At 38.3% G+C, this 27,777-nt stretch overlaps 1 protein-coding gene and 1 long non-coding RNA gene across 3 annotated transcripts in view; one reads left to right on the forward strand and one right to left on the reverse strand.

The window, feature by feature from the left end:
* The window catches only part of LOC308089856, a 390,353-nt gene that overhangs the window by 17,164 nt on the left and 345,412 nt on the right, over nucleotides 1-27,777 (forward strand). The gene's annotated exons all lie outside the window — the stretch shown is intronic.
* Nucleotides 87-27,725, reverse strand: LOC308089695 (cytochrome P450 3A56-like). Of its 2 annotated transcripts, none has more exons than XM_080434560.1 (14): nucleotides 27,484-27,725; nucleotides 24,672-24,768; nucleotides 23,885-23,937; nucleotides 22,625-22,724; nucleotides 21,534-21,653; nucleotides 15,941-16,026; nucleotides 12,593-12,738; nucleotides 10,642-10,766; nucleotides 9,379-9,454; nucleotides 5,603-5,763; nucleotides 4,322-4,548; nucleotides 2,743-2,905; nucleotides 1,748-1,817; nucleotides 87-1,540 (listed from the first exon to the last, which is right to left on the reverse strand). In XM_080434560.1, exons 1-14 carry the CDS (start codon nucleotides 27,561-27,563, stop codon nucleotides 1,533-1,535), a joined length of 1,512 nt encoding a protein of 503 aa, XP_080290686.1. In that variant the 5' UTR covers nucleotides 27,564-27,725; the 3' UTR covers nucleotides 87-1,532. The 2 variants fall into 2 exon arrangements, with proteins under 2 accessions (XP_080290686.1, XP_080290685.1); XM_080434559.1 differs by having other exon boundaries at nucleotides 87-1,543.

Here is a 27,777-nt window from a genome sequence, read left to right on the forward strand (position 1 = left end):
GCGTAATCCCTTCATGGCATTCACAGTATGACGTTTTTTAACAGTGATAATGAAGCCTTATAAAAATGATTGTAATTAATTACACATGAGAATTAACAATGACTTTATTTGTATAGTGCTTTTCCAAATAAAGTTCCAAAGTGCTTTACATACTGTGTAGAGTTAAAAAGTAGCAAACAAAGCAAAATGTGAATACAACTATAACAGATAAACATTATGTAAAATGTCAGCTGTCACAGGCAAATACAGTGTAATAAGGCGAATAAAAGAGTCTCAGAATGTGCCTCATTTACCTAGAGGAAAGTCTGGGGAATCCAGTGCTTAATATTGGAGAGACATGACAATAAATAGGACACATTGCCTGCAATACCGGATTTTGGTGGGATGTGTAGCTGCGTGTCATCAGCATAATGGTGGACATTTCTGTCATGGATACAAATTATTTGACCAAAGGGAAGCATTAGATAGAACACAATAAAGGGCCCAAAATGCGTCCCTGCAGTACACCACATGGGATGTGTAGAAGCGTTACTGTACCAATATGTCCATTAAGTATGATTATAATACTTGACTTTATAAGTTGTATTATATTTAATACAAGACTGTACGACTTCATACATATTATTGTAAAATGCTTTATAATGTGTTGTGATTGCATTATTAGTACTTATGACTGATTATCACTGTAATTATACAGTGTTATACTTTTGGTACTTTAATTATCTTTTGATGCCAATGAATGAATATTTTATTTCCGTGTCCGGACGATTTCTTGACCCATCCCACATGGGATTATCAGACACATCAATTTAAAACACAAACAAAATAAACAAACATTCCAGTGTATACACAGCCAGGAACTCATAACACAGCTTGCATTTTTAACAAGCCACATACAGTACATTACATTCATATACACCTGCACATAGAATATATAGTTAAAAAGCACATTATACAATACTTTGTGAATGATTGTTGTAAAGCATTAAGAGCATTTAAGAGTGCTTAAAACTATGATCACACAGAGTTTTAAGCACATTATAATGCATTATAAGTATGCTTATAACAAATTACAGAGTTTGAAGCAGATTATAATGCATTATAAGTATGCTTATAACAAATTACAGAGTTTTAAGGCCTTTGCACACAGGGTGCGATTTTCCGCACGGAAAAAACGGACAATATAATTTTTTAAATGAACACATGGTTCTCAATGACCTCATGCACACCCCGATGCGGCGATGCGATGCGTCTTTTTTTAACCCAGTTCGATTTGTGCGTCTTTTCGCATACGGTAAAAACTGATTGACTAATCGCATCCTGTGTGCGAAGGCCTTTAAGCAGATTATAATGCATTTGATTATAAGTATGCTTATAACAGATTACAGACATGGAATGCATAGCCAGTTTTACCGGTACTGTACTAAGTTGGCCTTCTGGTAGTGTGCATCACAAGTCTGGTGCCAATCAGCCTGGCGGGATTAGCTCCAGACAAAACACGGGCACACACAGACAGACCCTCTTATAGACGGCTAGCCTCCTGCTGAGACACGGCGAAAGGAAGTTGCAAATATTAGCAGCCATCCTAGAATGTTATGCTCTGTGAATCATATATGGTAGTGTTTGTAGCGTTCATCTTTTTTTTTAAATCTCTATTAGCCATCATCAGTGGAGTGACAAAATAATTTAGCATCATTAAGCATATTTGTTGATGCCCTGAGAATAGTTACTGCTTCTCCTTAGTTACCGTTTCTCGGAACAAACTTCAGTTGGATTGGCTTAACTGGCCCGTACAGATAGTTAAACTCCATGGGAACCTGAAAGAGGGACATGGAGGTAAAATCACTTTAGTGAAATCAGTGGGTATAGTAGTTACTCTTACTAAAAACCTGCATACTCTAAGCAGTGGTGTAAAGTAACTAAGTACTTTTACTCAAGTACTGTACTTGACTACAATTTTGAGGTATATTTACTTTAATGGAGTATTTCCAATATTTGTACTTCTACTCCACTACATCTGAGGAAAATATTGTACTTTTACTCGACTACAATTATTTGACAACTTACTTACTAGTTACTTTGTAGATTTTGATTATGATTACAAAACATGCGATGCGACACATTGTGAGCTTGTAGATCTGCTATTTTCAAAAGATTTTAAAACAATAACTGCCAAAGACGTTTATAAACGTCTTTGAGAAATTAGCAGTTGCCTGCCAAAGACGTTTATAAACGTAAAAAAAAAAAAAAAAAAAAAAAAAAAATATATATATATAATAATTTCTCTTTTTTTCGATATTCAAAACGAATAAGGAGATAACAATTTCCAAAGATTTGCTGCTCCATCCACTTCAATGTTAAAATTCAAACGGACAAACAATTCACATTGTTTTTTGGTTTAAAACTACTGGTTTTGAGCTATTTTCAAACATCAAACAACACATGTCAACGAGGTCACAATGACCTCGTTGACATTTGTGAAACCACACCTGAATCTCCTCAGTGATTAGCAACCATCAGGGGATCAATCATATACTTTCTGTGGCTACAGAAAAGGTAACAAAATCGTTCAAAACCCTGGCAGAGGCTAAACTGCTCTAAAAACACTCTGGCAGGGTAAGTGTTAATACATTTTATACATTTGAAAACTTGTGAAATGGGACATTCTGCATAATGAGTACTTTCTACTTTTGGTACTTTAAGTTGTATGAAATGTGCATTTGAGTGCAGTTTTAAGCTCACTATTGTGTCTTTGCAGGTCTCCACACTGTAAGTCTGCAGGAGGCGTACGAGCACCATCTTCATGATCAGGACGGCAAAGCGCAGCCCAACACAATTACGAGGACCGAGTCCAAACGGCATATAGACGTATGGGTTTATATTGTGCTTGTTGTCTTTACTGAACCTGCAAATGCAAAAGAAAAAGCACACATACTAAACTGTCAACATTGTATAGTATTTCATTTTCTTTAATAATATTTTAGTAGGTGATATTGAAGGTATTCTACGCCCAAAAAGTATAACTGTGTATCAATTACTCACCTCCTGTTGCCGTGAATACCTGATGACAAATGTTTTATTTTGCATGCCCCCACGAAAATGTTTAACCCATTTTGGGCGGGAACCCCTATTTGTAACTATACCTTTCAGGACGGGAACCCCTTTTGGGGTTCCTGTTGCTATGTACAGTATATAGCAACATACAATTGTTGAACATTTTTAATACATATTTTAAGTTTTTCAGAAAACTTAGGTCAGGATTTAGAAGGCGTTTTTAGAATCGGCCTCAGGTCTAATGATGGAGTTGATCCAAGATCAACAACTACATTTATCAACAAAAATACACTCATGTACTACTGTGTTTCCCACATGAGCACATGGTGCACAAGTAGTCTGGTAATATGTAAAAAGAAAAAAAATACGTTTTACTGTTAAACATAATCTGACTCCTTTGTATCAAGAACGGCTACCATTTCTGGTATACGCGTTCTTTGTGAAGGCATGCAGAAAGAAACACCAAACTACTCAATACAACAATTGGTGAGTAATGAAAAAATTATAATTGTGGGTGTATAATCCCTTTTAAATTAGTGAGAACAAGTGAGAACAGTTTTGCAACAATGGAGTGCAATGAGTTGTCGTAAATACACCAGCAATTTAGTTGGATTAAATAAATGACCAATTGTGCCATTGAAACATGCCTCCTTTTCTTCTGCGTGTTTTGTCCTTATTGACATATTTTCTGAACACAATAACCATCTCTTTTTAGATGGTTCCTTGATTAATGACATGCGAAGCAGGGGTCTTCAACAGGAGGTCCGGGACCCCTAGGGGGTGCTCAGAGTTACTACAGGGGGTCTGCCAAATCTTTGTGTGATAGGAACCTTTTTTCCTGTCTTGTTTTACATTAACCACTGGAACCCTCGCATCCCTATTCTGAACCGAAAATAGCCGATCTACAAGCTCACAACGCCTCGCCTTGTAGATCGGCTATTTTCGGCAAATAGGTTTGGTATGGGGGAGGAGCAGATCAAGTACACGTTTTCTAAGTAGTGAGGCTTTGAATGGTTAACAGTCTGAACATACACCTTAACATTAATCCAACACTAACGCTACACATTGATAGTGCTGTCAAACAAGTCTACGAAGCTACCTATGAAATCTATGAAAAAGTTTAATCTTCAACACAAGTTCATACAATATGTAGTGGGGGGGTCCCTGCTTCATCTCTCTCTCTCAGCTAAGGGGTCCTTGGCCTGAAAAAAAACAACAACGTTGAACAACAACGCTGGTTTAAAGCAAAACAACTGCATGCTGATACCTCTCTGGTTGGAAGAGCTCAGGGTTGCTCCAGTACTGGGGGTCCTTGTGCAACACCAACGCAGGGATCCCCACCATGGTGTTCTCAGGGATGGTGTAGCCGTTGACCTGGACGGTCGCTTTGCACATCCTCTCCAGCCGTGGGGCGGTGGGAAACAAACGCATGGACTCATTGATGACCTGATCCAGGTACTGCAGGTCCATCACGCCCTCGTATGAAACAGGAGCCTGGAGCCAAAAGGCAAGATTTGAGCACATAAGTGAGCAGACAGGATGAGATGTAGTGTATTATATGATGTGATGTGATGGATACAGTGAACTTTGTTCTTGAAATGAATACATTAATGCCATTGACAGCTTGATCATGTGCAGTGGTGGAAAAGGTACTCAAATGTTTTACTTAAGTAAAAGTGTCAATACTGGAATGTAAAAGTACTCTGTTACAAGTAAAAGTCCGGAATTAAAAATGTACTTGAGTAAAAGTACAAAAGTATTGGTATCAAAATGTACTTAAAGTACCAAAAGTAAAAGAACTAAAATGTTTGAAAATAGCTTATCTACAAGCTCACAACGCGTCGCGGTGCGACGAGTTGTGAGCTTGTAGATCGGCTATTGTCAAATAACCTACAGTAGGTGTAAAATAGGGCTAAAGTGGTTAATGTATGTGTTATAATATAATAATTCATATCTGCAAAGTAACTAAAGTTTTCAAATAATTGTAGTGGAGTAAAAGTACAATATTTGCCTGTACTTAAGTACAGTACTTTAATTAGTAAATTAAAAGTAATCTTCTCACCCTCATGCCAGTTGTAATACACGGGTGAAGTTTCTTTGACCACATAACACACAACAGTGACCAGTTCTTTAGAGTTGCCAAATATGGCAAAACATTTCCATAAAACCTTTTTGAGGATGCATGTGTAGTGCCCCAGACAAGACCCGGCCGCAACAGCTCTGCCAAGCTTAGCTCTTTTGGCACGGTGAGTTATGTGTGTCGGTTTGCCGTGTGGGAGACTGCGGTTCGATCCCAGCTTGGGAAAAGTTGCATTCTGAAGTAGAGCACAAATGCTGTAAATATAGGCTATATCGCTGTATTAAAATAACTAGTTACCATTGACTAACCTCCCTGTGTTGTGTAGACAAAGAAACTTCACCTGTGTTTCAACTGGTATGAGGGAGAGCAGATAGTGACTAAATTAATATATTTGGGAGAACTATTCAGTTACACTTGAAGGAGCTGAAACCAAATGTAAAGTATTTTACAACATAACCATGTAATTACATCTTTTGGGAAAATGGAATCTATTTCCTCCTGCAAAGTGTGCAGTGCATCAGGGTTGGTTGCCAGGTTATAAAGGATGTAGCTCAGAGTGACACTGGTGGTCTCATATCCAGCGAAGATGAAAAGAAATGACTGGGAGAGGATCTCTGGTTCAGTCAGTCCTGTAGAAAAAAGAAAAAAAAAACGCATGACTAAAACACACACACACACACACACACATTTATCAATGGAGCGTAAAAAACAGTGTATTTTTTGCCTTAGATCTGGCCGTAGGGCAACGTCAAAGTCAAAGTCAAAGTCGACATGAAGAACCAGAATACGACCAAACAAAGCATGGAAACCCAATAAGAAAGAGTTTCGCCGGCTCATGTAGCAGTCATGTAGGCTATTCCCATTTCCCAGTGAGACTCGGACGGGCGAGTCCCGTGCCGCGCCGCGTTAACTCTTTGACTGCCAGAGTATTTTCATAAAGTACTCCCCCAGTGCCAGCAATTTTCGTGTTTTTTTATTTTTATATTTTGAATTTTTCTCATGAAAATAATTTAAGGACACATCATTTAAAGACCCAGCACAAATCCGTCACTAGAGAGCAGCACTTGACAGCTTGATCATGTCGTTGGGTCTCTCTCACCCTTCTTGATAGATTAGACAGGGAAAAACATGAAAACGGATGCGACGTCGTCCCAGATTGTTTTGATCGGCGAAAATTACGATGTGATACACGACGGCGATGACTGATCGTCACCCAGACCATAGATTATAGAAGATAACCTGTCCGTTTGTCCGTTATACCGTGTGAAAAACCGTTTATTTACCTATTTTGGACGAAAATGACTGGGGAAAAAAATCTAAAACCGGAAACGGAATCCAGGTCATGAAACCGGATGCAGATGTCCGTGAAGTAAGTGGAACTCGAGAATAACATTGAATATTAAGCAGCATAGCGCAATCAGAGATTAAACAATGAACGCGCGTCCAGCGCGTCGAACGCGTCGACGGCCAACTGGACAAAGTAGCACTTGACGCGTTATCGCGTCGTCCGCAGTCAAAGAGTTAATGAGAGATAGAAAGCCTGGATAGAACATTAATGGATGAAGGCTGGTGTGTGTTGGACCGTGGGTTAAATGTCCGATCTCCCGGTGGCCATGAAAAGATAACAGCGGCGCCGCTGCACCGGTCCAAACTCCCGAAAATTCTCTCGCATAAGCGCTCGTATGTTTTGAAAATAGCAGATCTACAAGCTCACAACGCGTCGCACTGTCACGTTGTGAGCTTGTAGATCAGCCATTTTCAAATAGCCGATGCAGCCAGATCTGCAATCTTATCTGAATGACTGTTTGTTTAAATGAGTTTATAAAATGTTATATTTTCACAGGGATTATTTATTATTGTGTTAGACATACATTTTGGGGTGACTGCTCATAAGTCCGACATCCCACTACTCCGACTACGTGGCTTCCGCGTGCGGTTAGGGTTAGGGTTAGGGACAGGGTTAGGGATAGGGTTAGTAATGTCGGAATAATGACATGTCGGAACAATGACATGTAACCACATTTTGGAGTGGATACATATGTTCAGATGCCTGTCAGACGGTGAGACAATGCTGCGCCGCATGTCTAGGATGGAACAAACGGGGTGTAGCCAAAGTCAACAACTGCCTGCAACCTGACATGAGATCTGAACGGGCCGTAGGCTGAAGACAACGTCAGGATATATTGATACAAATACCGAAATTTGCGGTGATCTCGCCGTACGCCCATTATTTGGTTTACACCGCGCTGATAAATGAGGGTCACTGTATCCAGCGCTGAGCCTAGAATTCTGGTGGCCCTGAAGCAAGAATTATTTTGTCCCACAAAACAATCCCAGCTCAACCACCAAACAGGCTCTATGCACAGCAGTCGTATCGGAAAGAACTTGGGCCGCTTCCTTACTTCCTTCACAGGTGTTACCAATGATACAAATGAAGTCCCTCTTCCATTTAGTGTAGCACAGTGGTTTTAAAACTTTTTTAATTTCAAGGACCCCCATAACTCTGAGAGTGTACAAATGGAACCAAATGGACCCTTACGGGTCCATTTGGTTCCATTTGTACACTCTCAGAGTTACACACCCGTAAGGGGCCATTTGGAACCCCCCTTCAAGGAACCATGAGGGTCCCTGGACCACACTTTGAGACCCACTGGTGTAGCAGAGTGTTTTTCCAGTGAGCCAACATGCACACAATATCAGCACCCTCAGTGGTGTCATGGGGGCTACACGGAGTACCACGGCGTTCCACCGGTACAGTTTTCACGCGCACCCACAAGGTACGGTGCACGCGCAACACAGCATTATGGCTTCAGTTCTGCTGTGGCGGTATCCTGTCTACACGCAACGAGAATGCCTCCACCAAAGTGCACGCGGCGTGCGCTCGACGCGCGTGCATGTGACGTCATTAAAATACCGATCCACTGGAAAGAATATCACTGTTAAACCACTGAGCACCCTGACGCTGTTTGACCAGAATGGAACAGAGCCTTCATTAGTGTCATTGGAAGTAAGGAAGAATGGAAGAGGCCCAATTTATATCCAATATGGCTACTGTGCATAGAGCAATGCACGGACGCACACACACATACATACATGGACAAGTGAATTAACAACAACCCCAAGCTATAGGATACTGTAATACTATTAGTCCATGAGCCAGAGCCCCAAAATTGAGCAATGATTATCGAAAGAGTGGGCAAAACCAAACCTATATTAAATTGTTCATAGGGTCAAAACGAGTAAATAAATATATGATAACCTTTCCACAGGAGCAGCTTTTTCATAGTTATCACACATTTTGTTATTTTCCCCATACGTACATGACAGTTGAAAAAATTACAAAATTTAAAAAAAGAGTTATCATAATGAAACTTCCTGAGTTGATTACTTGCATGAAGACAATGATTTATCGTATTACAAGTTTTCTGAAATTGTATATTTAAATATGCAAATTAGACATTTAGTCCATGAGCCAGAGCCCCAAAATTGAGCCAGATATTGAATATTCCCTCGTTAAAAACCTTTAACTCCAACATCTTAACAAAATGAAATAAGAATGTTGACTCTGGCTTTGTCCAATGTTCCAATGTTGATTCTGGAAAGTTATGCAAATGCGGGCATATTTTCCTAATGCCTGATTTGCATATTAAATATACAATTTCAGAAAACTTGCAATACGATAAATCATTGTCTTCATGTAAGTAATCAACTCAGGAAGTTTCATTATGATAACTCTTTTTTAAATTTTGTCATTTCTTCACCTGTCATGTACGTATGGGGAAAATAACAAAATGTGTGATAACCATGAAAAAGCTGCTCCTGTGGAGAGGTTATCATATATTTATTTACTCGTATTGACCCTATGAACAATTTAATATAGGTATGGTTTTGCCCACTCTTTCGATAATGAAATCTTGTCTGGCTCATGGACTATATAGGCCTAGCTGTCATTTTGACCACCATTTCAGTAATGCCCCTGAAAAGATTAACGGTCAAATGCATCTTACAGGCCAATTTATTAACCACACAACAAATGTGATTGTATCCAAATATGTCCAAATAATATTATATCAGAATATACTAAATACAATTTATCATAGCTAGAAAGCAAATTTGGGCAATTTGGACATTGTTGTGTATTAAAATAGCAAATCATAATGCAAATAAATCAGTTAAAAGGGGTTAGAATTGATTAACTGTGGTGGAAGAAGATAAATGTCATGTCGAAAAATATACCATCATACCTTTGCTTGGCTGATCATTCTTCAGCGCCGTCTCTGATATCTCATTCTGAATCATCAGCTGGAGGAAGTCTCGACTCTGGACAACAAATAAAACGTTACATCCTCGTTGTTTAGTTGCTCTTAATTTCCAGCTCGACTAAGCTCGACTATGTAAGATTTCTGGTCTGTGTGTACAAAAAAAAAAACACCCCCACAGACAGAGGCGCCCCTGCACAGGGATGATTGTCAACATAAACAGTGGAACAAAATCTAAATACAGCCAATACGCTGGGCTCATTCAAAACAGCCCTAAAAACTCATCTTTCTGGAGGCCTAAAGAGGAGCTAGTACCAGTTTCCCTGTAGACAGACGACCCCCCCCCTCCTCTTTTTTGTACATATTTTTTATTTCCTCATGCTTTTTTTGTATATAATTATTATTTTTCCATGCTCCCCCCCCCCCCTTTTTTGTACATATCTTTGTATTTTTTCATGCTTTTTTTTTGTACATAGTGGTATTTTTTCTGTATTATCTGTATTTTCATGTTGATTTTTGAACTGTTTGGTTGCTACTATATATGTCTATGAAATTAATTCAAGGACCCCAACGGAAACAAGTCCGCAAGGACTTTTTTGGCCGGACCTTTTAGACAAAAGCATTATAAATGTAACTGTGTTGTTTTACATTCTTTTGCCTAATACAATTTTCAATCAATCAATCAATCAAAGCCAGAGGGATGTGTCTTCCTGCAGGGAAACACACCAGTACAATAGTATAGCGGCCGAGAGAGGGAAATGATGGCTTAAATAGTATTATATATATATAAAAGAAATAGGCGAACGCGCAGATGTAAATCCCGCCCACTACATTCGATTGGGTAAAGCACGGCCTGCTTCCTGATCTGAAGGCACGCCCACTTGTAGGCCAACGCTCACACGTTCTGAACTGAATCAAGGCACCGCCAAAATACATTTTAGTCGACTAAATCAACTGTAGATTTAGTCGACTAAAATCTTATGATATTTAGTCGACTAAAACTAGACAAAAACTAAAACATTTCAGATGACTAAAATATGACTAAAACTAAATGGAATTATTATTCAAAAGGACTATGACTAAAACTATCAAAATTTGCTGTCAAAATCAACACTGAAAAGGGGTAAAGAATAACCGGCTACTCTAAATAAAAGGAAAAAAATAGGGAAAAAAGGGTATTTTTTTACCCTGAAGGTCGTTGTTTGCATTGCAACTTTTTCCACAATGAAGTAAATGAATGAGGCTTACAGAGTTCTCTGTGTGATGCTGGCCTTTAAATCTCTTGAGGATATTATGAAAGTAGTCCAGACTGTCTTTTGGGAACATCGTAACACCCAGCAGCCTAAAAAAGTACTTTGAGAAGGGGAAAAACACTGAAAGAAGAAAGAATTGGTTATCAGCATCTTGAGGCCCTGTATTTAGAGATTCCATTCACTCTCATTGTAGGTCTGTGAAAGTTCTCAAAATCACACATAGATATTAATAATTATGGCACTCAATGAGTTAAAAGGAGTAGTTCACCCAAAATAATAACTTATTTTCTATCAATTACACAACCCATGAATCCTTGAATCGTGGAGATTTCTTTAGTTTTTGTCTCATTCCTAGGCCAATAATTTGATGCCTGGGTCATCGGTCAGTAGGCGACTCTGCAAGTCTACGCTGGTCATCAACTTATTGGCTCAGGAATGCTACGAAAACAAACAAAAAAACTCCATGAATCCAAGGCTTCATGGGGTGTGTAATTGACAGAAAATAAGTCATTTCTTAACACATGAATGAACACCAACAAAGTAGCTTCTGTCAAAAAAATAATGTCTTTGGCTAGTTCACCTACAGGCACCAGTAGTGCTCGTGTTGCACCAGTATTGGTGACCTATTGATTCTTGTTGAGCTTAAAGGACGACTTCACCCATTTTCAACCTATCTTCATATAATAGATCCTCACTAATGCTCCTGATAAAATGGTGCAATTCTTTCCTACTCAATCTGTGTCTCATAGGAGGGCTGTGGACACTTCAGAAACCTGTCTACCAGTGACATCTTTATTAACGTGAGAACAATGGCTTCCATTATACCATGCTAACTTTCCAGGAATAGAAAGCCTGTAGTTTCTATTAGCTTGGATTCCCCATCGATGATGTCACTGGTAGACGGGTTTCTCAACTGTCCACAATATGCCCTCCTCTGAGACACAGACTGAGTGAGTAGACAGAAATGGTGCCATATTACAATGAGCATTAGTGAGGACGAATTATATGAAGACCTGTTGAAAATGGGTGACGTTGTACTTTAAGAACTTCTATCACGCTAAGAAGAAGGAAAAAGCTTGAGAACCATTGACATAGAAACATACATTTTTTTTTCTTCAGAATCGGCCTCAGGTCTTAATGGGTTAACCTGTTAACGTGTTGAAACTACACAACCATTTACACCCAACATCCTCTACATAACAAAATGTACATCATTTATATGAGTATATAATGTACACACAAGAATGTAACAAACCGTGCTTCATAGACTTTGCACTTACATTAACCCATTAGGACCTGAGGCCCATTCTAAAAACGCCTTCTAAATCCTGACCTAAGTTTTCTGAAAAACTTCTAATATTTATTCAAAAATTACAACAAATGTATGATGCTATATGTACATAGCAACAAGAACCCCAAAAGGGGTTCCCGTCTTGAAAGGTTTAGTTACAAATAGGGGTTCCCGCCCAAATATTCTGATAGTAATCATTGCTATAGTGTTTGTTCAGTCACAGGGGTCTCCCTGTCTCTCCAATGCTTTAACATACAGAAAATACGTTTTCAGGTAGGTGACAACATTTCAGCCAATCAGGAGAGAGTACCCATTTATCAGCTTCATTTTTTATGTTCCAGTTCCAATTTGTTCAGCTCATTTCTTTGTCAACACTTCCAATTTTGTTTAATCTGTATCCTGACTGAGTTCTCCATCCTGATTGGATAAAATTGGTATCGTGACCTGAAAATGCATTTTCTGTTTAAGAGGTGGAGAGACATGGAGACTCCTGATACTGAACAAACACTCCATAGCAATGAGTACTATCAGAATGTAGAGATATTTAACACTTATTTCAGCCAAAGAAAAGCACTTACCCTACCTTTAACACATTTGGATTGTCAAAGACATCATTTCCTATTGATGCTATTGTGTAATTTGACAGACTACATACTCATCATGAAAAAGATCCACATTCTGAATGAATTCTGAATGTTCTTGACATGACTGACAAGAGGGTCATTTGGGTTGTTGATAGAGTTGGTATCCACACCGAACGAGGCGCTGGTCACAACATCTAAACTGTAGGGCCCCACGAAGCTGAAACAAACGAGACATAACATAAGAGCATGACATAAGACAAAAAATACATACAACTAGAACAATGTGCTCCTCGGAGCACAGGTCTCCACCAGGCCAGGTAGTAGAAGTCAATTTATTTTGTTTTTATTACATTTTTGTAACCCCTATTTTTCACCCAGTGCAGGCAGACAGACAGACAGACAGACAGACAGACAGACAGACAGACAGACAGACACACACACACACACACACACACACAAATGTTACAAAGTAATTTCTTTGTATATTTAAATTATAATAATATTATTTATGTAACTCCTCTTCTACCCCGGATTTGAACTCGGTTTTGATCGTAAGTCCTGAAATGTTTACCATTGAGCTAATAGAGCCTGGCTGCTTGCTCAGGGGATACATTGAATCTAGACCATCAGGTCACAATTCGTTTCAGATCCATAGACAGTAAAAAAGAATGGACAAAGTGACACCATTGGTTTCTACAGACCGTAAATGAAGAATATTGTTCAGCCATTTCAAATCCGCCATCTTTCTATATCGCGTCAAATCGCGTCACATCCTATGACGACGGAAATTAATGCTTTTGGTTGGATAGCTTGTCAATCAAGAGCGGGGGCGGGGAATGAATGCTATTGGTTGTGTAGCCTGTCAATCAAATCATCCCGCCCCTCCTAGAGCATACCATACTTTTTCATAAATTTTAAGATAAATCGGACCATAACTTACCAAAGCGCATATCATGGTGATTGAAAGAAGACTTTAAACTAGCGACTGGAAGCATATAGTATTTAGAGCCCGACCGATACATCGGTGAGCCCGATGTATCGGTCATTATTTCCCCCGATGTTTTTGTCATTAATATTTTCACTGATTGTGCATTTGCTGCGCAGCTGCGGTAAAGGTGTTTATATTTGTTTACGTGAAATCCACAAAGATTGCTAGTTTTTCTCAACAATCTCTCAATAATACTGAGTGAGATTAAAGATTATCTACCACTACAATGCCTTCCAGAGAGACCTATGAGCTAAATTAATTAATAAATGATATGAATGACTCGACACGAGGCTCGTTGTTAATTTATGGATCATGCAACGGTTAGGTATATATATAGCAGATTTTTATGGACATACTACAATCTTCTAAGCTACTTGTATATCGCCAAAGAAATATATATATACGTCTGTCAGAGACGTTGAAACACCGTTTCTGAGCGGAGGAGGTGCTGCTAGGCAGTCCCACGGTGAATACCAAAACGCTCGCCCCAAAACACAGTCGCCCAGGGGCAAATCCGGCGGCATTCACCTGGCTGGTATTCCTAAACGTAACCTCAGTAAACTATGCCTAAACCTACCTAACCTTATTTCTAAACGTAACCTCAGTAAAACTATGCCTAACCCTAAACTTAGTTCTAACCTTATCGTCAAACAAATACAAGAACCGTCGGTCCGCGAAAAAGATTGGGGGTGAGCGTGTTTTGGGGCGAGTTTCATTTACTTTCACTAGGCTATCAGACGCGGACAAGATGGTCAGTCAGACGAGGGGATTTCTCTTACAACTTTGTAAAGCATTACCCTTACCATGGGCCGTTCATTTAGCTCTCAACGAGACCTTTTTCATAACTAAAATACAAGGACACAGTTTTGTTGTGCTCAAAGCCTGAGTTACTCGACACTCAAGTTTTAGGACCCCATCTCCAGGAGCCCGTAGTTTAGAATAGATCCTATAGTCCGAAGGGACAGTTGTGGGTTTTATTGGTTGTTGTTGGTTGCCAGGGCGATTTCACAACCAATCGTTGGACGGGCTCTGCCTGGCCTCGTCTGTTGCAGGATGCGGTGACAGCGTTGTGTCAATGTAATATGAAAACAAAGTAAATCAATTGACCAAAACCCAAATCCTATTTTTAAAAGTGCACTGCACCCCTTATCATTATGTATAAAATGTATGAAAACATTTTGAAAATAGCAGATCTACAAGCTCACAACGCACCGCATAGCAACACGTTGTGAGCTTGTAGATCTGCTATTTTCAAATAGCCAGTGGTGGAAAAAGTACTCAAATGTTTTACTTTAGTAAAAGTATCAATACTGCAATATAGAAATACTCTGTTATGAGTAAAAGTCTGGAATTCAAAATGTACTTGAGTAAAGTACAAAAGTGTTGGCATCAAAATGTAGTAAAAGTACTCATTATGAAGAATGGCCAATTTCAAGTTCTCAAATGTATAAAAAATCTTTTGAAAATAGCAGATCTACAAGCTCACAATTGTGAGCTTGTAGATCGGCTATTTTCAAATGGTCTGAAGTGGTTAATGTATGTTTTGTAATAATAATCAAAATATTCAAAGTAACTAGTAACTAAAGTTTTCAAATAATTGTAGTGGAGTAAAAGTATAATATTTTCCACTGAGATGTAGTGGAGTAGAAGTAAAAGTATTGGAAATTGGAAATACTCAAGTGAAGTACAAAACACAAAGTACAGTACTTAAGTAAATGTACGTTAGTTACTTTCCATCACTGCAAATAGCCTGAAGGGCTGAAGACTGGTGGTTAATGTATGTTTAGTAATAATAATTCAAATCTACACAGTGACTAGTAAATAAAGTTTTCATATAATTGTATTTATGTTTATTTGTATAAATGTGATTGGATTTTATTTAAATGTTCTCAATCTTGTATTCTTAACTTTAATGAAAAAACTAAGTTTTTAAGTTTATACGCTTTAGAAAATAATTTTGTATCATTTTATTTCATTACAAACTCAATTTCAAAGCCGGAAGCTGGGCCCTTGATCAGATCCTGTGTCTAGGTGAGACATGACCTTTGACACAATCTAAACGTCTCAATAGAAGAGCAGGGAAACAAAATACAACCACCACAATTGTATAAGTTATATTGTATTAACATACTCTATCATACAGAATGAACAAAATTACATTTTTTTCAATTACAAAAGTTACATAGTGCCGCTTTAGGTTATTTGTCATATCTGCCCTGCAGATTCTTTGTTTATGAAGCCTAAAAAGGTCAACAGAAATGTATTTTTAATCTATACGTTCCAATGTTCAATGCCAAAAATACAATTAAATCATTGATCGATCGCAATTATTTGTTTGGCAATTAATAATCAAGTAAAATGTCATTATCGTGACAACCGTATACACAAGGCCACTGGGTGCTACTGTAGGTTATGCTGCTTGAAAACATACCTTTTAATGTCAACAGATTCATCCAAATTGCTTTTCCCCAGAGTCTCAACGAGTCTGTCTGCATGCTGCTGTACAATAGGGAACACCTTCACCAAAGGAAAAAAAAAAAAAAATCCATTAGTCAATATGTCCGTACACGGACAAATGTGTCCGTGGCAAAGACTTGGTCTTGTCCATGGCAAATGTTTGATTTTCTTTTTTTTTTAAACATTATGTTCTTATTTTGATCATAATACCCAATTACTGAATGGCAAGTCTCTAGGTTTTCTTCAGAATATGCATGACACTGATTCACTATGACACTCACTATGGCACATTAGGAGTCCACTAGTAGCCTACTAGTGGTTCTCAAATGTTTTATTTGCAAGGACCCGTTTATCTCTGACCTGTACTTGTCATAGGGTTAGCTCTTTATGTGTTTCTGGTAATATACAAAACTAATTTTGTATGTCCGTGGCAACATTTTTATTTTGACAAGAATGTCCTCCGCTTGTGGAGGACATTCTTGTCAAAATAATATTTTGTCAAAATAAAAAAGCATGGAGATGACCCCCTGATTAGTACAATTGTGGGCCATGTATCATGTCTCTTCATTCCTCTCATAGGAGTACACACACACACACACACACACACACACACACACAGAGAGACTTCATTCCTCTCATAGGAATACACACAGAGAAGTGGGCCATCATGTATCATGTATCATCACGATCTGTCTCTCCACCTGTCTACAGTGGTGGGAAAAGTCCAGAATTCAACATTTACTTCAGTAAAAGTATTGGTATCAAAATGTACTTAAAGTATACCAAAGGTAGAAAGTAGCCTACTCATTAAGCAGAATGTCCCATTTCACACGTTTTTAAATAAAACGTATTAAAATCTTTTGAAAATAGCTGATCTACAAGCCCACAATGTGACGCATTGTGACGCATTGTGGGCTTGTATAGATCGTCTATTTTCAAATGGCCAAAATGTATATATGGCTGAAGTGGTTAATGTATGTTTTGTAATAATAATCAAAATATTTAGTGGAGTAGAAGTAAAAGTACTGAAAATTGGAAATACTCCAGTTAAGTTAAAAATACCTCATAATTGTACATAAGGCAGACTAGGTAGCTTTTCAGATCTGTGCGTGTACACACACACTCCCCCCCCCCGCCCCCCCCCCCCCCCCCCTCAATTAAGAGCTCTGGCTGGGCCGAGCCCCCCCCCCCCCCCGGGGGCCCCTTGGCCATTTGACTATTGTCATGACAGTCCCCTGGCCTGAACAGCGTCCTTTTCCAGTACATCCTACTATAAATGTGCCAAAACTCTCTCTTTTCTTAATTTTTGTTTAGAGACTGCACGTTTTCCTTTGTGCAGTCTTCCAGGAAGAGAATTTGATATTGTTTGTTTATGTTTTTGGTGTCTTATAATCCCGTAAGGGATGGGTCTTTTGGACAGGACACGAAAATGCATTCATTCATTCATAGAGAGGGATAGGGAAAGTAGGCTGATAGGAGGTGGGTGACAGGCCTAAATGTGCCAAATCTCTGTCCCATCTGTAGTTCGTGTAACTCGAGAACCGTCCGACCGATCGACTTCAAACTGGGTGAGCACTGCTGACGAACCCGAGGGAGTGTAGTGCCCTCGGGTCGGTCAGATGGACGCTGCAAGAGCAACTGGGAAATTACCAGTGGTGGAAAAAGTACTCAAATGTTTTACGTTAGTAAAAAGTATCAAACTGCAATGTAGAAATACTTACTTAAGTCCGGAATTCAAAATGTACTTGAGTAAAAGTACATAAGTATTGGTATCAAAATGTACTTAAAAGTACCAAAAGTAAAAGTACTCATTAGGCAGAAGGTCACATTTCAAGTTTTCAAATGTATAACCATCTTTTGAAAATAGCAGATCTACAAGCTCACAATGTGTCGCATCGCAACGCATTGTGAGCTTGTAGATCAGCTCTTTTCAAGTGCCGAAATGCATAGGGCTGAAGTGGTTCATGTATGTTTTGTAATAATAATCTAAAGTAACTACAGTTTTCAAATAATTGTAGTGGAGTAAAAGTACAATATTAGCCTCTGAGCTGTATTGGAGTAGAAGTAAAAGTATTGAATATTGGAAATACTTTACCACTAAAGTAAAAATACCTCAAAATTGTACATATGGTGTACTGCCAGTGGACCTGGATGGGAGGTGTGGGTTTCTGAGATGAAAGGTGCAATTGTGTTCACACGTGGTGTGAACACAATGAATTGCGTGCACACGCGGGCGTTGGTTGGCACTGACAAGTAATCAAATCATTGATAGCGTCTGGGAAACGGTATTCCACATCATGTTGAGGATCATATCTTATCTTTCTCTCTCATATAAAGTACGTTTTGTCGTCGTATCCCATGAGGATGTCTGGCTGTACTGCCAGTGGACCTGGATGGGAGGTGTGGGTTTCTGAGATGAAAGGTGCAATTGTGTGAACACAATAACACATTACGACCAATCATATTATGCCAACCGTGCAGACACCCTCTGTAGAACAGATAAAAAAAGACAAGCAACGTAACGTCTGCAAGATACAGACACCAACAGAGACACATCAAGAAGAACCCAATCCAAGCTCCACTGACAGAGAGACAACCTCAGGCTGACATCATGCTCCTGATTTCTCATCTCCTATGCGTGCTGGGCCTGCTGGCGCTAGACACCGGGCACATGGTCCGTGGATCCTGTCCAATCAACTGGTACAGCTTCAAGGGTCGCTGCTACAGGTTCGTCAGTACACGTATGACCTGGGGCGAGGCGGAGCGGAACTGCTTGTCTCAAGGTCAGTTGTGGAAAGTAACTAACTAGTACTTAAGTAAAATGTTGAGGTACTTTTACTTTACTGCAGTATTTCAAGTTTTCTGTACTTTTACTTCTACTCCACTACATCTCAGAGGCAAATATTGTACATAAAGCGATTTGAAAATAGCCAATCTACAAGCTCACAACGCGACACGTTGTGAGCTTGTAGATCTGCTATTTTCAAACATTTTTCACTTTTGATTCTTTTAGTCCATTTTAATGCTAATACTTTTGTACTTTTACTCAAGTAACATGTTGAAAACGGGCCTTTTACTTGTAACAGAATATGTTTATATTGTGGTATTGCTACTTTTACTTGAGTAATGTATGCGAGTACTTCTTCCTCCTCTGCTCAAGGTGCCAACCTGGTGTCCATCCACAGCGAGGAGGAGCACGACTTTGTCCGAACGCTGATCCGGGGAGCTGACCCATCAGAGCCATGGACCTGGATTGGACTGACTGACATTTTCATAGATCGTTGGTGGATGTGGTCTGATGGATGCAAAGTGAGCTTCACCATGTGGTATAAGGGAGAGCCAAACAATCATCGTGGTATAAGGGAAGCCTGTGTGAATATAAACTTGGGAAACGGGTGGAATGACGTGCCATGTACTGATACATGGCAAGGTTATTTACCTTCTGTTTGTGCATCTCGTTTGAGCATCTGTCCCGACTATGACTGGTTACCCTGACGATGACCACTATGACGAATACTATGACGACTACTATGACTACTAATGATTGTCTGATTCAACCCACTGACTTGTACTGGGTATTTCATACGGGAAAGTATTTACATGATCTGTCATTTAGTCGTTACCTTATTAAATCAATTGAAAATGTACCTTTATCTACCATAATATCATGTGTATTACGGTCATAGACTATGAATAATTCAAATAAATCATGTAGTAGATCAAAAAAAGGATTTATCTCGTCTACTTTTTATATAGAGAGTGGTGTGTCTGTGTTATATCGAAAGCTCTTCACAGCTTTATCCTGCCACACATCAGCAGAAATGGACTTATTTCTAGCAATACAACGTTTTATTTAGAATGGCTACTCTTAAACCTGTGAACTGTTTTAAAACATGCATATGGCATGGTTTCCTCGCTGTAATAAGTTTACTTGTACACCTGCGACTTTATGGTAGCAAGTCATACTGTTGTAGTGGTATTGCATGGAATCTTATTTTTCTACAGTACAGTACTACAGACACACAACCAGTGGTGGAAAGTAACTAAGTACTTGTACTCAATTACTGTACTTAAGTACAAGTTTGACTTGTACTACTTGAGTTACTTACTTGAGTATTTCCAATTTACAATACTTTTACTTCTACTCCACTACATCTCAGATCCAAATATTGTACTTTTACTCCACTACATTTATTTGATTATTATTACAAAACATACATGAACCACTGCAGCCCTATATACATTTCAGCCATTTGAAAAGAGCCAATCTACAAGCTCATGCGATGTGACGCATTGTGAGCATGTAGATCAGCTATTTTCAAATGATTTTCATACATTTGAAAACTTGTGAAATGGGACATCCTGCATAATGAGTGGTTTCTAATTTCAGTACTTTAAGTACATTTTGATACTAATACTTGTGTACGTTTACTCACGTAAATTTTGAATTCCGGACTTTATCTTGTAACAGAGTATTTCTACATTGCGGTATTGATACTTTAACTTAAAGGGTTATATCACTTTCCAATGGTCATTTTATCGTCTACTCAGGCTTTTTTAAGCCCCACAGACAGTTTTTAAGTTGCTTGATTCAGTATTTAGATATTTGATATTCATTTTATCAGACACGCCCTCTTCCTATACAAACCCAATACAATAACTTCAAACTCCATTTTTAACATGTTAGATTTATCAAAAACACCCGTCCTTGGTTCTGGTGACTCATCCTGCCGTCCGAATACGTGAGGGGGCTGTTTTTCCTTTTTTTTTTTTCATTTTCCAAAAATAAATTAAAGAATTAATTGAAAAAACACGGTCTCCACGTGTATTAGAAGGACAATATCAATCACCAGAACCAAGGACGGGTGTTTTAGATGAATCTAACATGGTTAAAATGGAGTTTGAAGTTACAATGGGTTTGTCTGATCAAATATCTAAATACTGAATCAAGCAACTTCAAAACTGTCTGGGGTGCTCCCAAACGCCTGAGTAGACGATAAAATGACCCAAATTTGTTTTGAAAATTAAATATCCAAGTAAAAAATGGGAGTACTTTTTCCATCACTGCACACAACCACACACAGTATGAAGAATAGAGCCATAATAAGTAGTAAATGATCAGCCCCTATATAGATTTCGGCCATTTGAAAATAGCCGATCTACAAGCTCACAATGTGTTGCGACGCATTGTGAGCTTGCAGATCTGCTATTTTCAAAAGATTTTTATACATTTGAAAACTTGAAAGGGTACATTCTGCATAATGAGTACTTTTACTTTTGGTACTTTATGTTGATACCATTACTTTTGTACTTTTACTCAAGTCATGTTTTAATTCCGGACTTTTACTTGTAACAGAGTATTTCTACATTGCAGTATCGATACTTTTACTTAAGTAAAAAAACTTGGCACTCTCACTGTTGAAAATTCAGTACAGCCAAACCAATGTGATGCAAAGAATTATGTAGGCTGGTTGGAATAGTTCCCCTTAAAGATTAGTCCATTTGTGAATGACCATTGACACACATGCCATTTCACTACGTAGTAAGGACCAACATACTGTTATTACCTGCCTCAGCCTTCCACTCGTGAAAGACGGAGATATAGTACTCCGAATTCTCCTCCACTTTTCATCTTTAACTACCGTCAATCCATCCGCCATAGGCCCCATGAGGTCTTTATCCATTTCCTGTGAACATGATACTGTGATTAGCACCAGTATTTGTTTATGAATGCATCCTATTCTTAAGGTCCATAAACATCATATATGGCGAGGTCCCCATATTTTCACAAGAATTGCTTTACTCGGGTAAGAGAAGTTCACCATTTTTTCACTACAACCAGTGTAGCAAATGTGAGCCTTCCTATTTTTTTCGTCACAGTGATGATTTTTTCGTCAGAGTTATCGGACAGAGAGAAAGAAAAAGGAAAAAAATGAAGACATTGAAAATGGAATTTTTGAAATGTTCCAAAATCTATATTTTACAACCATGACCTGACCTGAGCACACATACTGTGCATCGTCTCTCTGTCGGTAGGGCTGTCACCATTACAAATTTAAGTTGACACTTGTCAAATAATTGCAATTAACAATTTAATCTGTGTGTTCGGCATTGAACATATTAATAAAATACAAAAATCCGTACATACTCTATATCCGTACATTTTGACATCATATTCTTTTCACTGTACCAGTTTATTTTGTGTGTATGTCCAGTGGCATCAGTTCAGCAAAAGCTAAGGTATGGCAAGGTTAGGGTTGCCAACTCCCAGAGATTGAAATAAGGGACACCTATCCTGGGCGCGCGGCAAAGCCGCGAGGCCGGAAAAATGTGGGGGTCAAACCCCCCCAAAAACCCGAAATGCATAGAAAACTATGCATTATACCTGTAACGCACCTGTATGTATGTCTGTCTGTTTGTTTTTGAAAAATGTTTTAGCAACCCATATATTTGAACGGAAATGTATATTTTTATCCTGTGCTTAAATATATATTTTTTTTGACCATGAGGGGGCCGCCAAGACGCTGCGTCCGGGCCGCGGGTTGAGTAGCGCTGGGATATGGAGATAAGAGGTTTCTGCCCCGACAGCAACGATATTATTCACTGGTGTGAAATAACATGTATTTGGCAGAGGGTGTTGTATGAATGTGATACTCACCCTGCGGTTGGTAAACACCGAGTAGCATTCCTTCACCATGATGGTTTTGATCATCTCAGGGTCTGCCACCACTAACACCGGTTTGCGTCCTTCAAATGTCCTACACATGAACGCCACAAAAATCACATTATGAACAGTGGTGGAAAGTAACTAAGTACATTTACTCAAGTACTGTACTTAAGTACAAGTTTGAGGTATTTTTTACTTTACTGGAGTATTTCCAGTTTTCAGTACTGTTACTTCCACTCCACTACATCTCAGAGGCAAATATTGTACTTTTACTCCACTACAATTATTTGAAAACGTATATAAATTATTATATTATAAAACATACATTAGCCACTTTAGCCCTATTTCATACATTGGCTATTTAAATAGCCTATCTACAAGCTCACGCGTTGTAAGCGTGTAGATCTGCTATTTTCAAACATTTCAGTACTTGGTACTTTTAAGTATATTTTGATGCCAATACTTTTTTACTTTTACTCGAGTAACATTTTGAACACAGGCCTTTTACTTGTGTAACAGAGTATTTCTATATTGCGGTATTGATACTTTTAACTTAAGTAAAATATCTGAGTACTTCTTCCACCACTGCATATGAACTCAGTGCTTATGAAAATATTAAGACATGCAAAGATGCAAACAGTAAAGTATTTTTGGGGGGCGTGGCTTCTCATCTTTTCTCAGCACCAACTAGAAGTCATGTTGTTAAAGTTGCACTATGTAACTTTCCTCTTCTCTCTGGGATTTGAACCCGGTTTCCTGCGCAAGGCCTGATATTGTTTTACCATTGAGCTAATAGAGCCTGCCCGCTTGCTCTGGGGATAAACTGAATCTTGACCATCAGGTCAAAATCTTTCCAAAATGTTGAAAAATAAAACATTTGAAAAATGGTCTTAAGTAATGTAAATTGATTTGAACATGCACCGTACATCATTCTCAGACCTAAATGTATCCTTAAACTTCTTGTATATGGCCAAAATGATTGTATATGGAGCTTTTGTAGCAATCTGTAGCAATATGTAGATATATGAGACTTTAATTGTCGAAGATTCAAGCATGTTCAATTCATGTAAGCTATGCTTTACTTTACTTAAGTTTTCCAAATATTTTATTATTAATATTTTGGGGAAAATAGGCAATTTTACATGGAGGTGCCCCTTTGTGCCCACTCTTCCTTAGTGCCCACTCTTCCTGTTACCCGGCCTCATAAACAACGCCATTACAAGCTGTAGAATGTGAATGAATTAAACTCACCCCCACACGTTCCCATACTTTCTATAGCAGTCGATGTCAAACCCCACAAAGCCCTACAACATGTCAGGAATAAAGGTATTACTGGTTAGACAGAGGATGCAGAAAATGTAAAGACGGAAAAAGTCATCAAAACATAGTAACATGTGACATTGGTGATAGCATTAGTAGCCTACCCCAGGGCGGTCCCCATATTATTATTATTATTATTTATTTGTTTTTGTTTGGGGGGGGGGGGGTCCCCAGATGACATTGAAGTGACAAGTTAAGACCTTTTTGATACCTTTTTGGCTTTTTTCCCTCTTTTTGTTTTACAAATTACTAAAATTACTGCATCAAAAAGTAATCAACAAACTATAAATATAAAAACCGGTCAACCGTTGGCCAAATTGTCAAATAATATAAGGGAGAGGCAAAAAAATATATTAAATAGCTGATCTATAAGCCTACAACAGATGAGATGACAATCAAAAAACGTAAGAGTTCAGAATAGAATACTAATTGTTTTTGTGGTCATTGCATGAACTTGATAATAATAATATTATTATTATTATTATTATTATTATTATTATTATTATTATTATTCAACATGTCATGCCAAAAAGCCATTTAAAAACGCTTAAACCTTTAGTAATTCAACCTGACCAGAAAGGTTCCATTGGTATTATGTAACCTGATAGACTGTAGGCCAAAGTCACCTCAGGTCACAATAAAGAGTAAAAGGTGAATTTGGCGCCCTCTGGAGTCAAATAATAATTCTATCAGCCAGCACACAGATCAGATGACTTACCTTTCCCATGCTCTGTGCCAGAGTTCCCATGAAAGGCAGAGGTCTGGGTCCTGGAATTCCCAGCTTCTTGAAAAAGCCATAAGGCCAAATACTATATCTAGATGACACAAAGGGGGGGGGGGGTGCCCATCATTATTGTCAGTGGTGGAAAAAGTACTCAATTTTTTTTTACTTAAGTAAAAGTGTCAATACAGCAATATAGAAATACTCTGTTAGGGCACGGCCCCACGGCACTTTTATTTTACCTCTGGGGCGGAATCTGCCAATACTTTGTCAATGCAAATGTGTGGATTCGAGTGAAAGATGCGCAAGACCACGAATCCACGCATTTGCATTGACAAAGCATTGGCAGATTCCACCCCAGAGGTAAAATAAAAGTGCGGTGTGACCGTGCCCTTACAAGTAAAAGTCCGGAAATAAGAATTTACTTGAGTAAAAGTAGAAAAGTATTGACATCAAAATGTACTTAAAGTACCAAAAGCAGAAAGTACTCATTATGCAGAATTTCAAGTTTTCAAATGCATAAAAATCATTTGAAAATAGCAGATCTTGAGCTTGTAGATCGGCTATTTTCAAATGATCTAAATGTATATAAGGTTGAAGTGTATCTTTTGCAATAATTGATCAAAATCTACAAAGTAACTAGTAACTATAAAGTTTTCAAATAATTGTAGTGGAGTAAAAGTATAATATTTGCCTCTGAGATGTAGTGGAGTACAAGTAAAAGTACTGAAAACTGGAAATACTCCAGTAAAGTCAAATACCTCGAAATTGTATTCAAGTACAGTACTTGAGTAAATGTACTTTGTTACTTTACACCACTGATTATTGTAGCACAAGTTGCACAATCACATTAGCCTATGTACGGTCATATATTGAGCAGTTATATGCAGTGGTGGAAGAAGTACTCACATTTTGTACTTAAGTAAAAGTATATAGTACCAATATACCACAATGTAGAAATAATGTTACAAATGAAATTCCAGTATTCAAAAAAGTATCGGCATCACAATATACTTAAAGTAGGATACCAAAAGTAAAAGTACTCATTGTGCAGAATGTCCCATTTCACAAGTTCAAAATGTATTAATTTTTTTTTTGGAAAATAGCTGATCCAATTAAGATCAGCTATAGGGCTGAAGTGGTTAATGTGTGTTTGGTAATAATAATCTAAATCTACAAGTTACTATAGTAACTAAAGTTTTTTTAAGAATTGTAATGGAGTAAAAGGTACAATATTTGCCTCTGAGATGTAGTGGAGTAAAAGAAAAAGTACTGAAAACTGGAAATACTCCAGTAAAGCAAAAATACAATCGAAATTGTAATTAAGTACAGTACTTGAGTAAATATACTTAGTTGCTTTACACCTCTGCGTATGGTGCAGCCACATCCTCATCATAAGATTGAACAGTTGCTGATATGATAGAGGAAGTAGTGTAACAGGAATTTCGGTTGGCTTTGATTTGTAGCTGTTGAGTTGCAATAGTAGCCTATAAATTAATATAATAGTCCTGATTGTGTATGATTTATAAAACTCCTCCTGTTGGACCATCATGTATAATCCAAGACAAAAGGTGTTTTCAAATATAATGCAGCCTGCTGCCTGCAAAACACACGCTGGTGTCAATTAACACAATGACAGTACATTTACTCAAGTAGTCTACTGTACTAATTTTGAGGCATTTTTACTTTACTGGAGTGTAGTTATTATTATTATCATTTTACTCCACTACAATTATTTGAAAACTTTAGTTACTAGTTAGTTTGTGTTATTACAAAACATACCTTACCCACTTCAGCCCTATTATAAACACATTTTGTCCATTTGAAAACAGCAGATCTACAATATGATCTTGTAGATCTGCTATTTTCAACTGATGTTTTCTACATTTGAAAAGTTGTGAAATGGGACCTTCTGCAGAATGAGTAGCCTACGTTCTACTTTTGGTACTTTAAGTACATTCTGATACCAATACTTTTGTACTTTTGTACATTTTGAATTTCGGACTTTTTTTGTAACAGAGTATTTCTACATTGCAGTATTGATACTTTTACTTAAGCAAAAAAAAAAATCCACCTCTGCGTATTGATGGGGAATGCTAAACAAGTAGCCACAAGCAACAGATCAGCCATGGTTCACATGACGCTCTGTCAGAAGCGTCATAGCACAACTTGTATGGGTTTGGCACTTTCTCCATTTACAACCCAGATTTAAAATATAAAGTACTGACCACACGGTCACGGATGTAACAAGTTAAAACGCTTGGGTACAAGTACCCGTATCTTCCGTATTGTTCAATAAAAAGCCTTTTAATCCGATCGGTGGCTATTTTCTCAAAATGTCCATTATGCTTTCAACTATGCGACCCTATCGGTTGAGAGGTGTATTGCACCTCTGATACATTGTAACTCTTTGAGAACATGGCCACCGATCGGATTAAAATGCTTTTTATTGAACAATACGGAAGATACGGATACTTACACCCAAGCGTTTTAACTTGTTACACCCGTAGCCATGAGGTAAGCACTTTATATCTGAAATCTGAACCTTTATGTAGATGTAAGGGTTGTAAATGGAGAACATGCCAAAGCCAGTAACAAGTTGCGCCATGACGCTTGTGACAGACGAGCGTCATGTGGCCTACTTCCTAACTGTGCTTGTTTGAAATGAGGAAACAATGTTGCGCAGCTTCGGGAGGAATGCAAAACAAGTAGCCTCAAGCAACTTAGATCAGTTAGATGCTGCTTAACGGCTACAAACAAGACAAGAATAAAATAAAGGCAGAAGAAGAGGGACTATAATGATACTCACAGTAACAGCAGAGTAAACAACAGGACCAGCAGTGTCCATGTAGTGGCTGAAAACCATGGCAAGGAAAACATTCCCATCATAGATTTGTTTTTTCGCCTGTTGCTTCCAAATCAGTCTAAACTAATATACAACTGACATACACACAAACGACGTCATTTAGCCTAGAAAGGCTGGGAGGAGCCAAGATCAGTGTAGGAGGCGCCAAGGTCAGTGTAGGAGGAGGGGTCAACGCCAGTCTAAAGTTCAAGTTCACAGCCTATATAAAACTGAACCATAAAGTAAGCACTCCATGTA

The sequence above is a fragment of the Gymnoscopelus braueri genome (assembly GCF_963280865.1).
Source record: "Gymnoscopelus braueri genome assembly, chromosome: 1".
NCBI classification, from domain to species: domain Eukaryota; kingdom Metazoa; phylum Chordata; class Actinopteri; order Myctophiformes; family Myctophidae; genus Gymnoscopelus; species Gymnoscopelus braueri.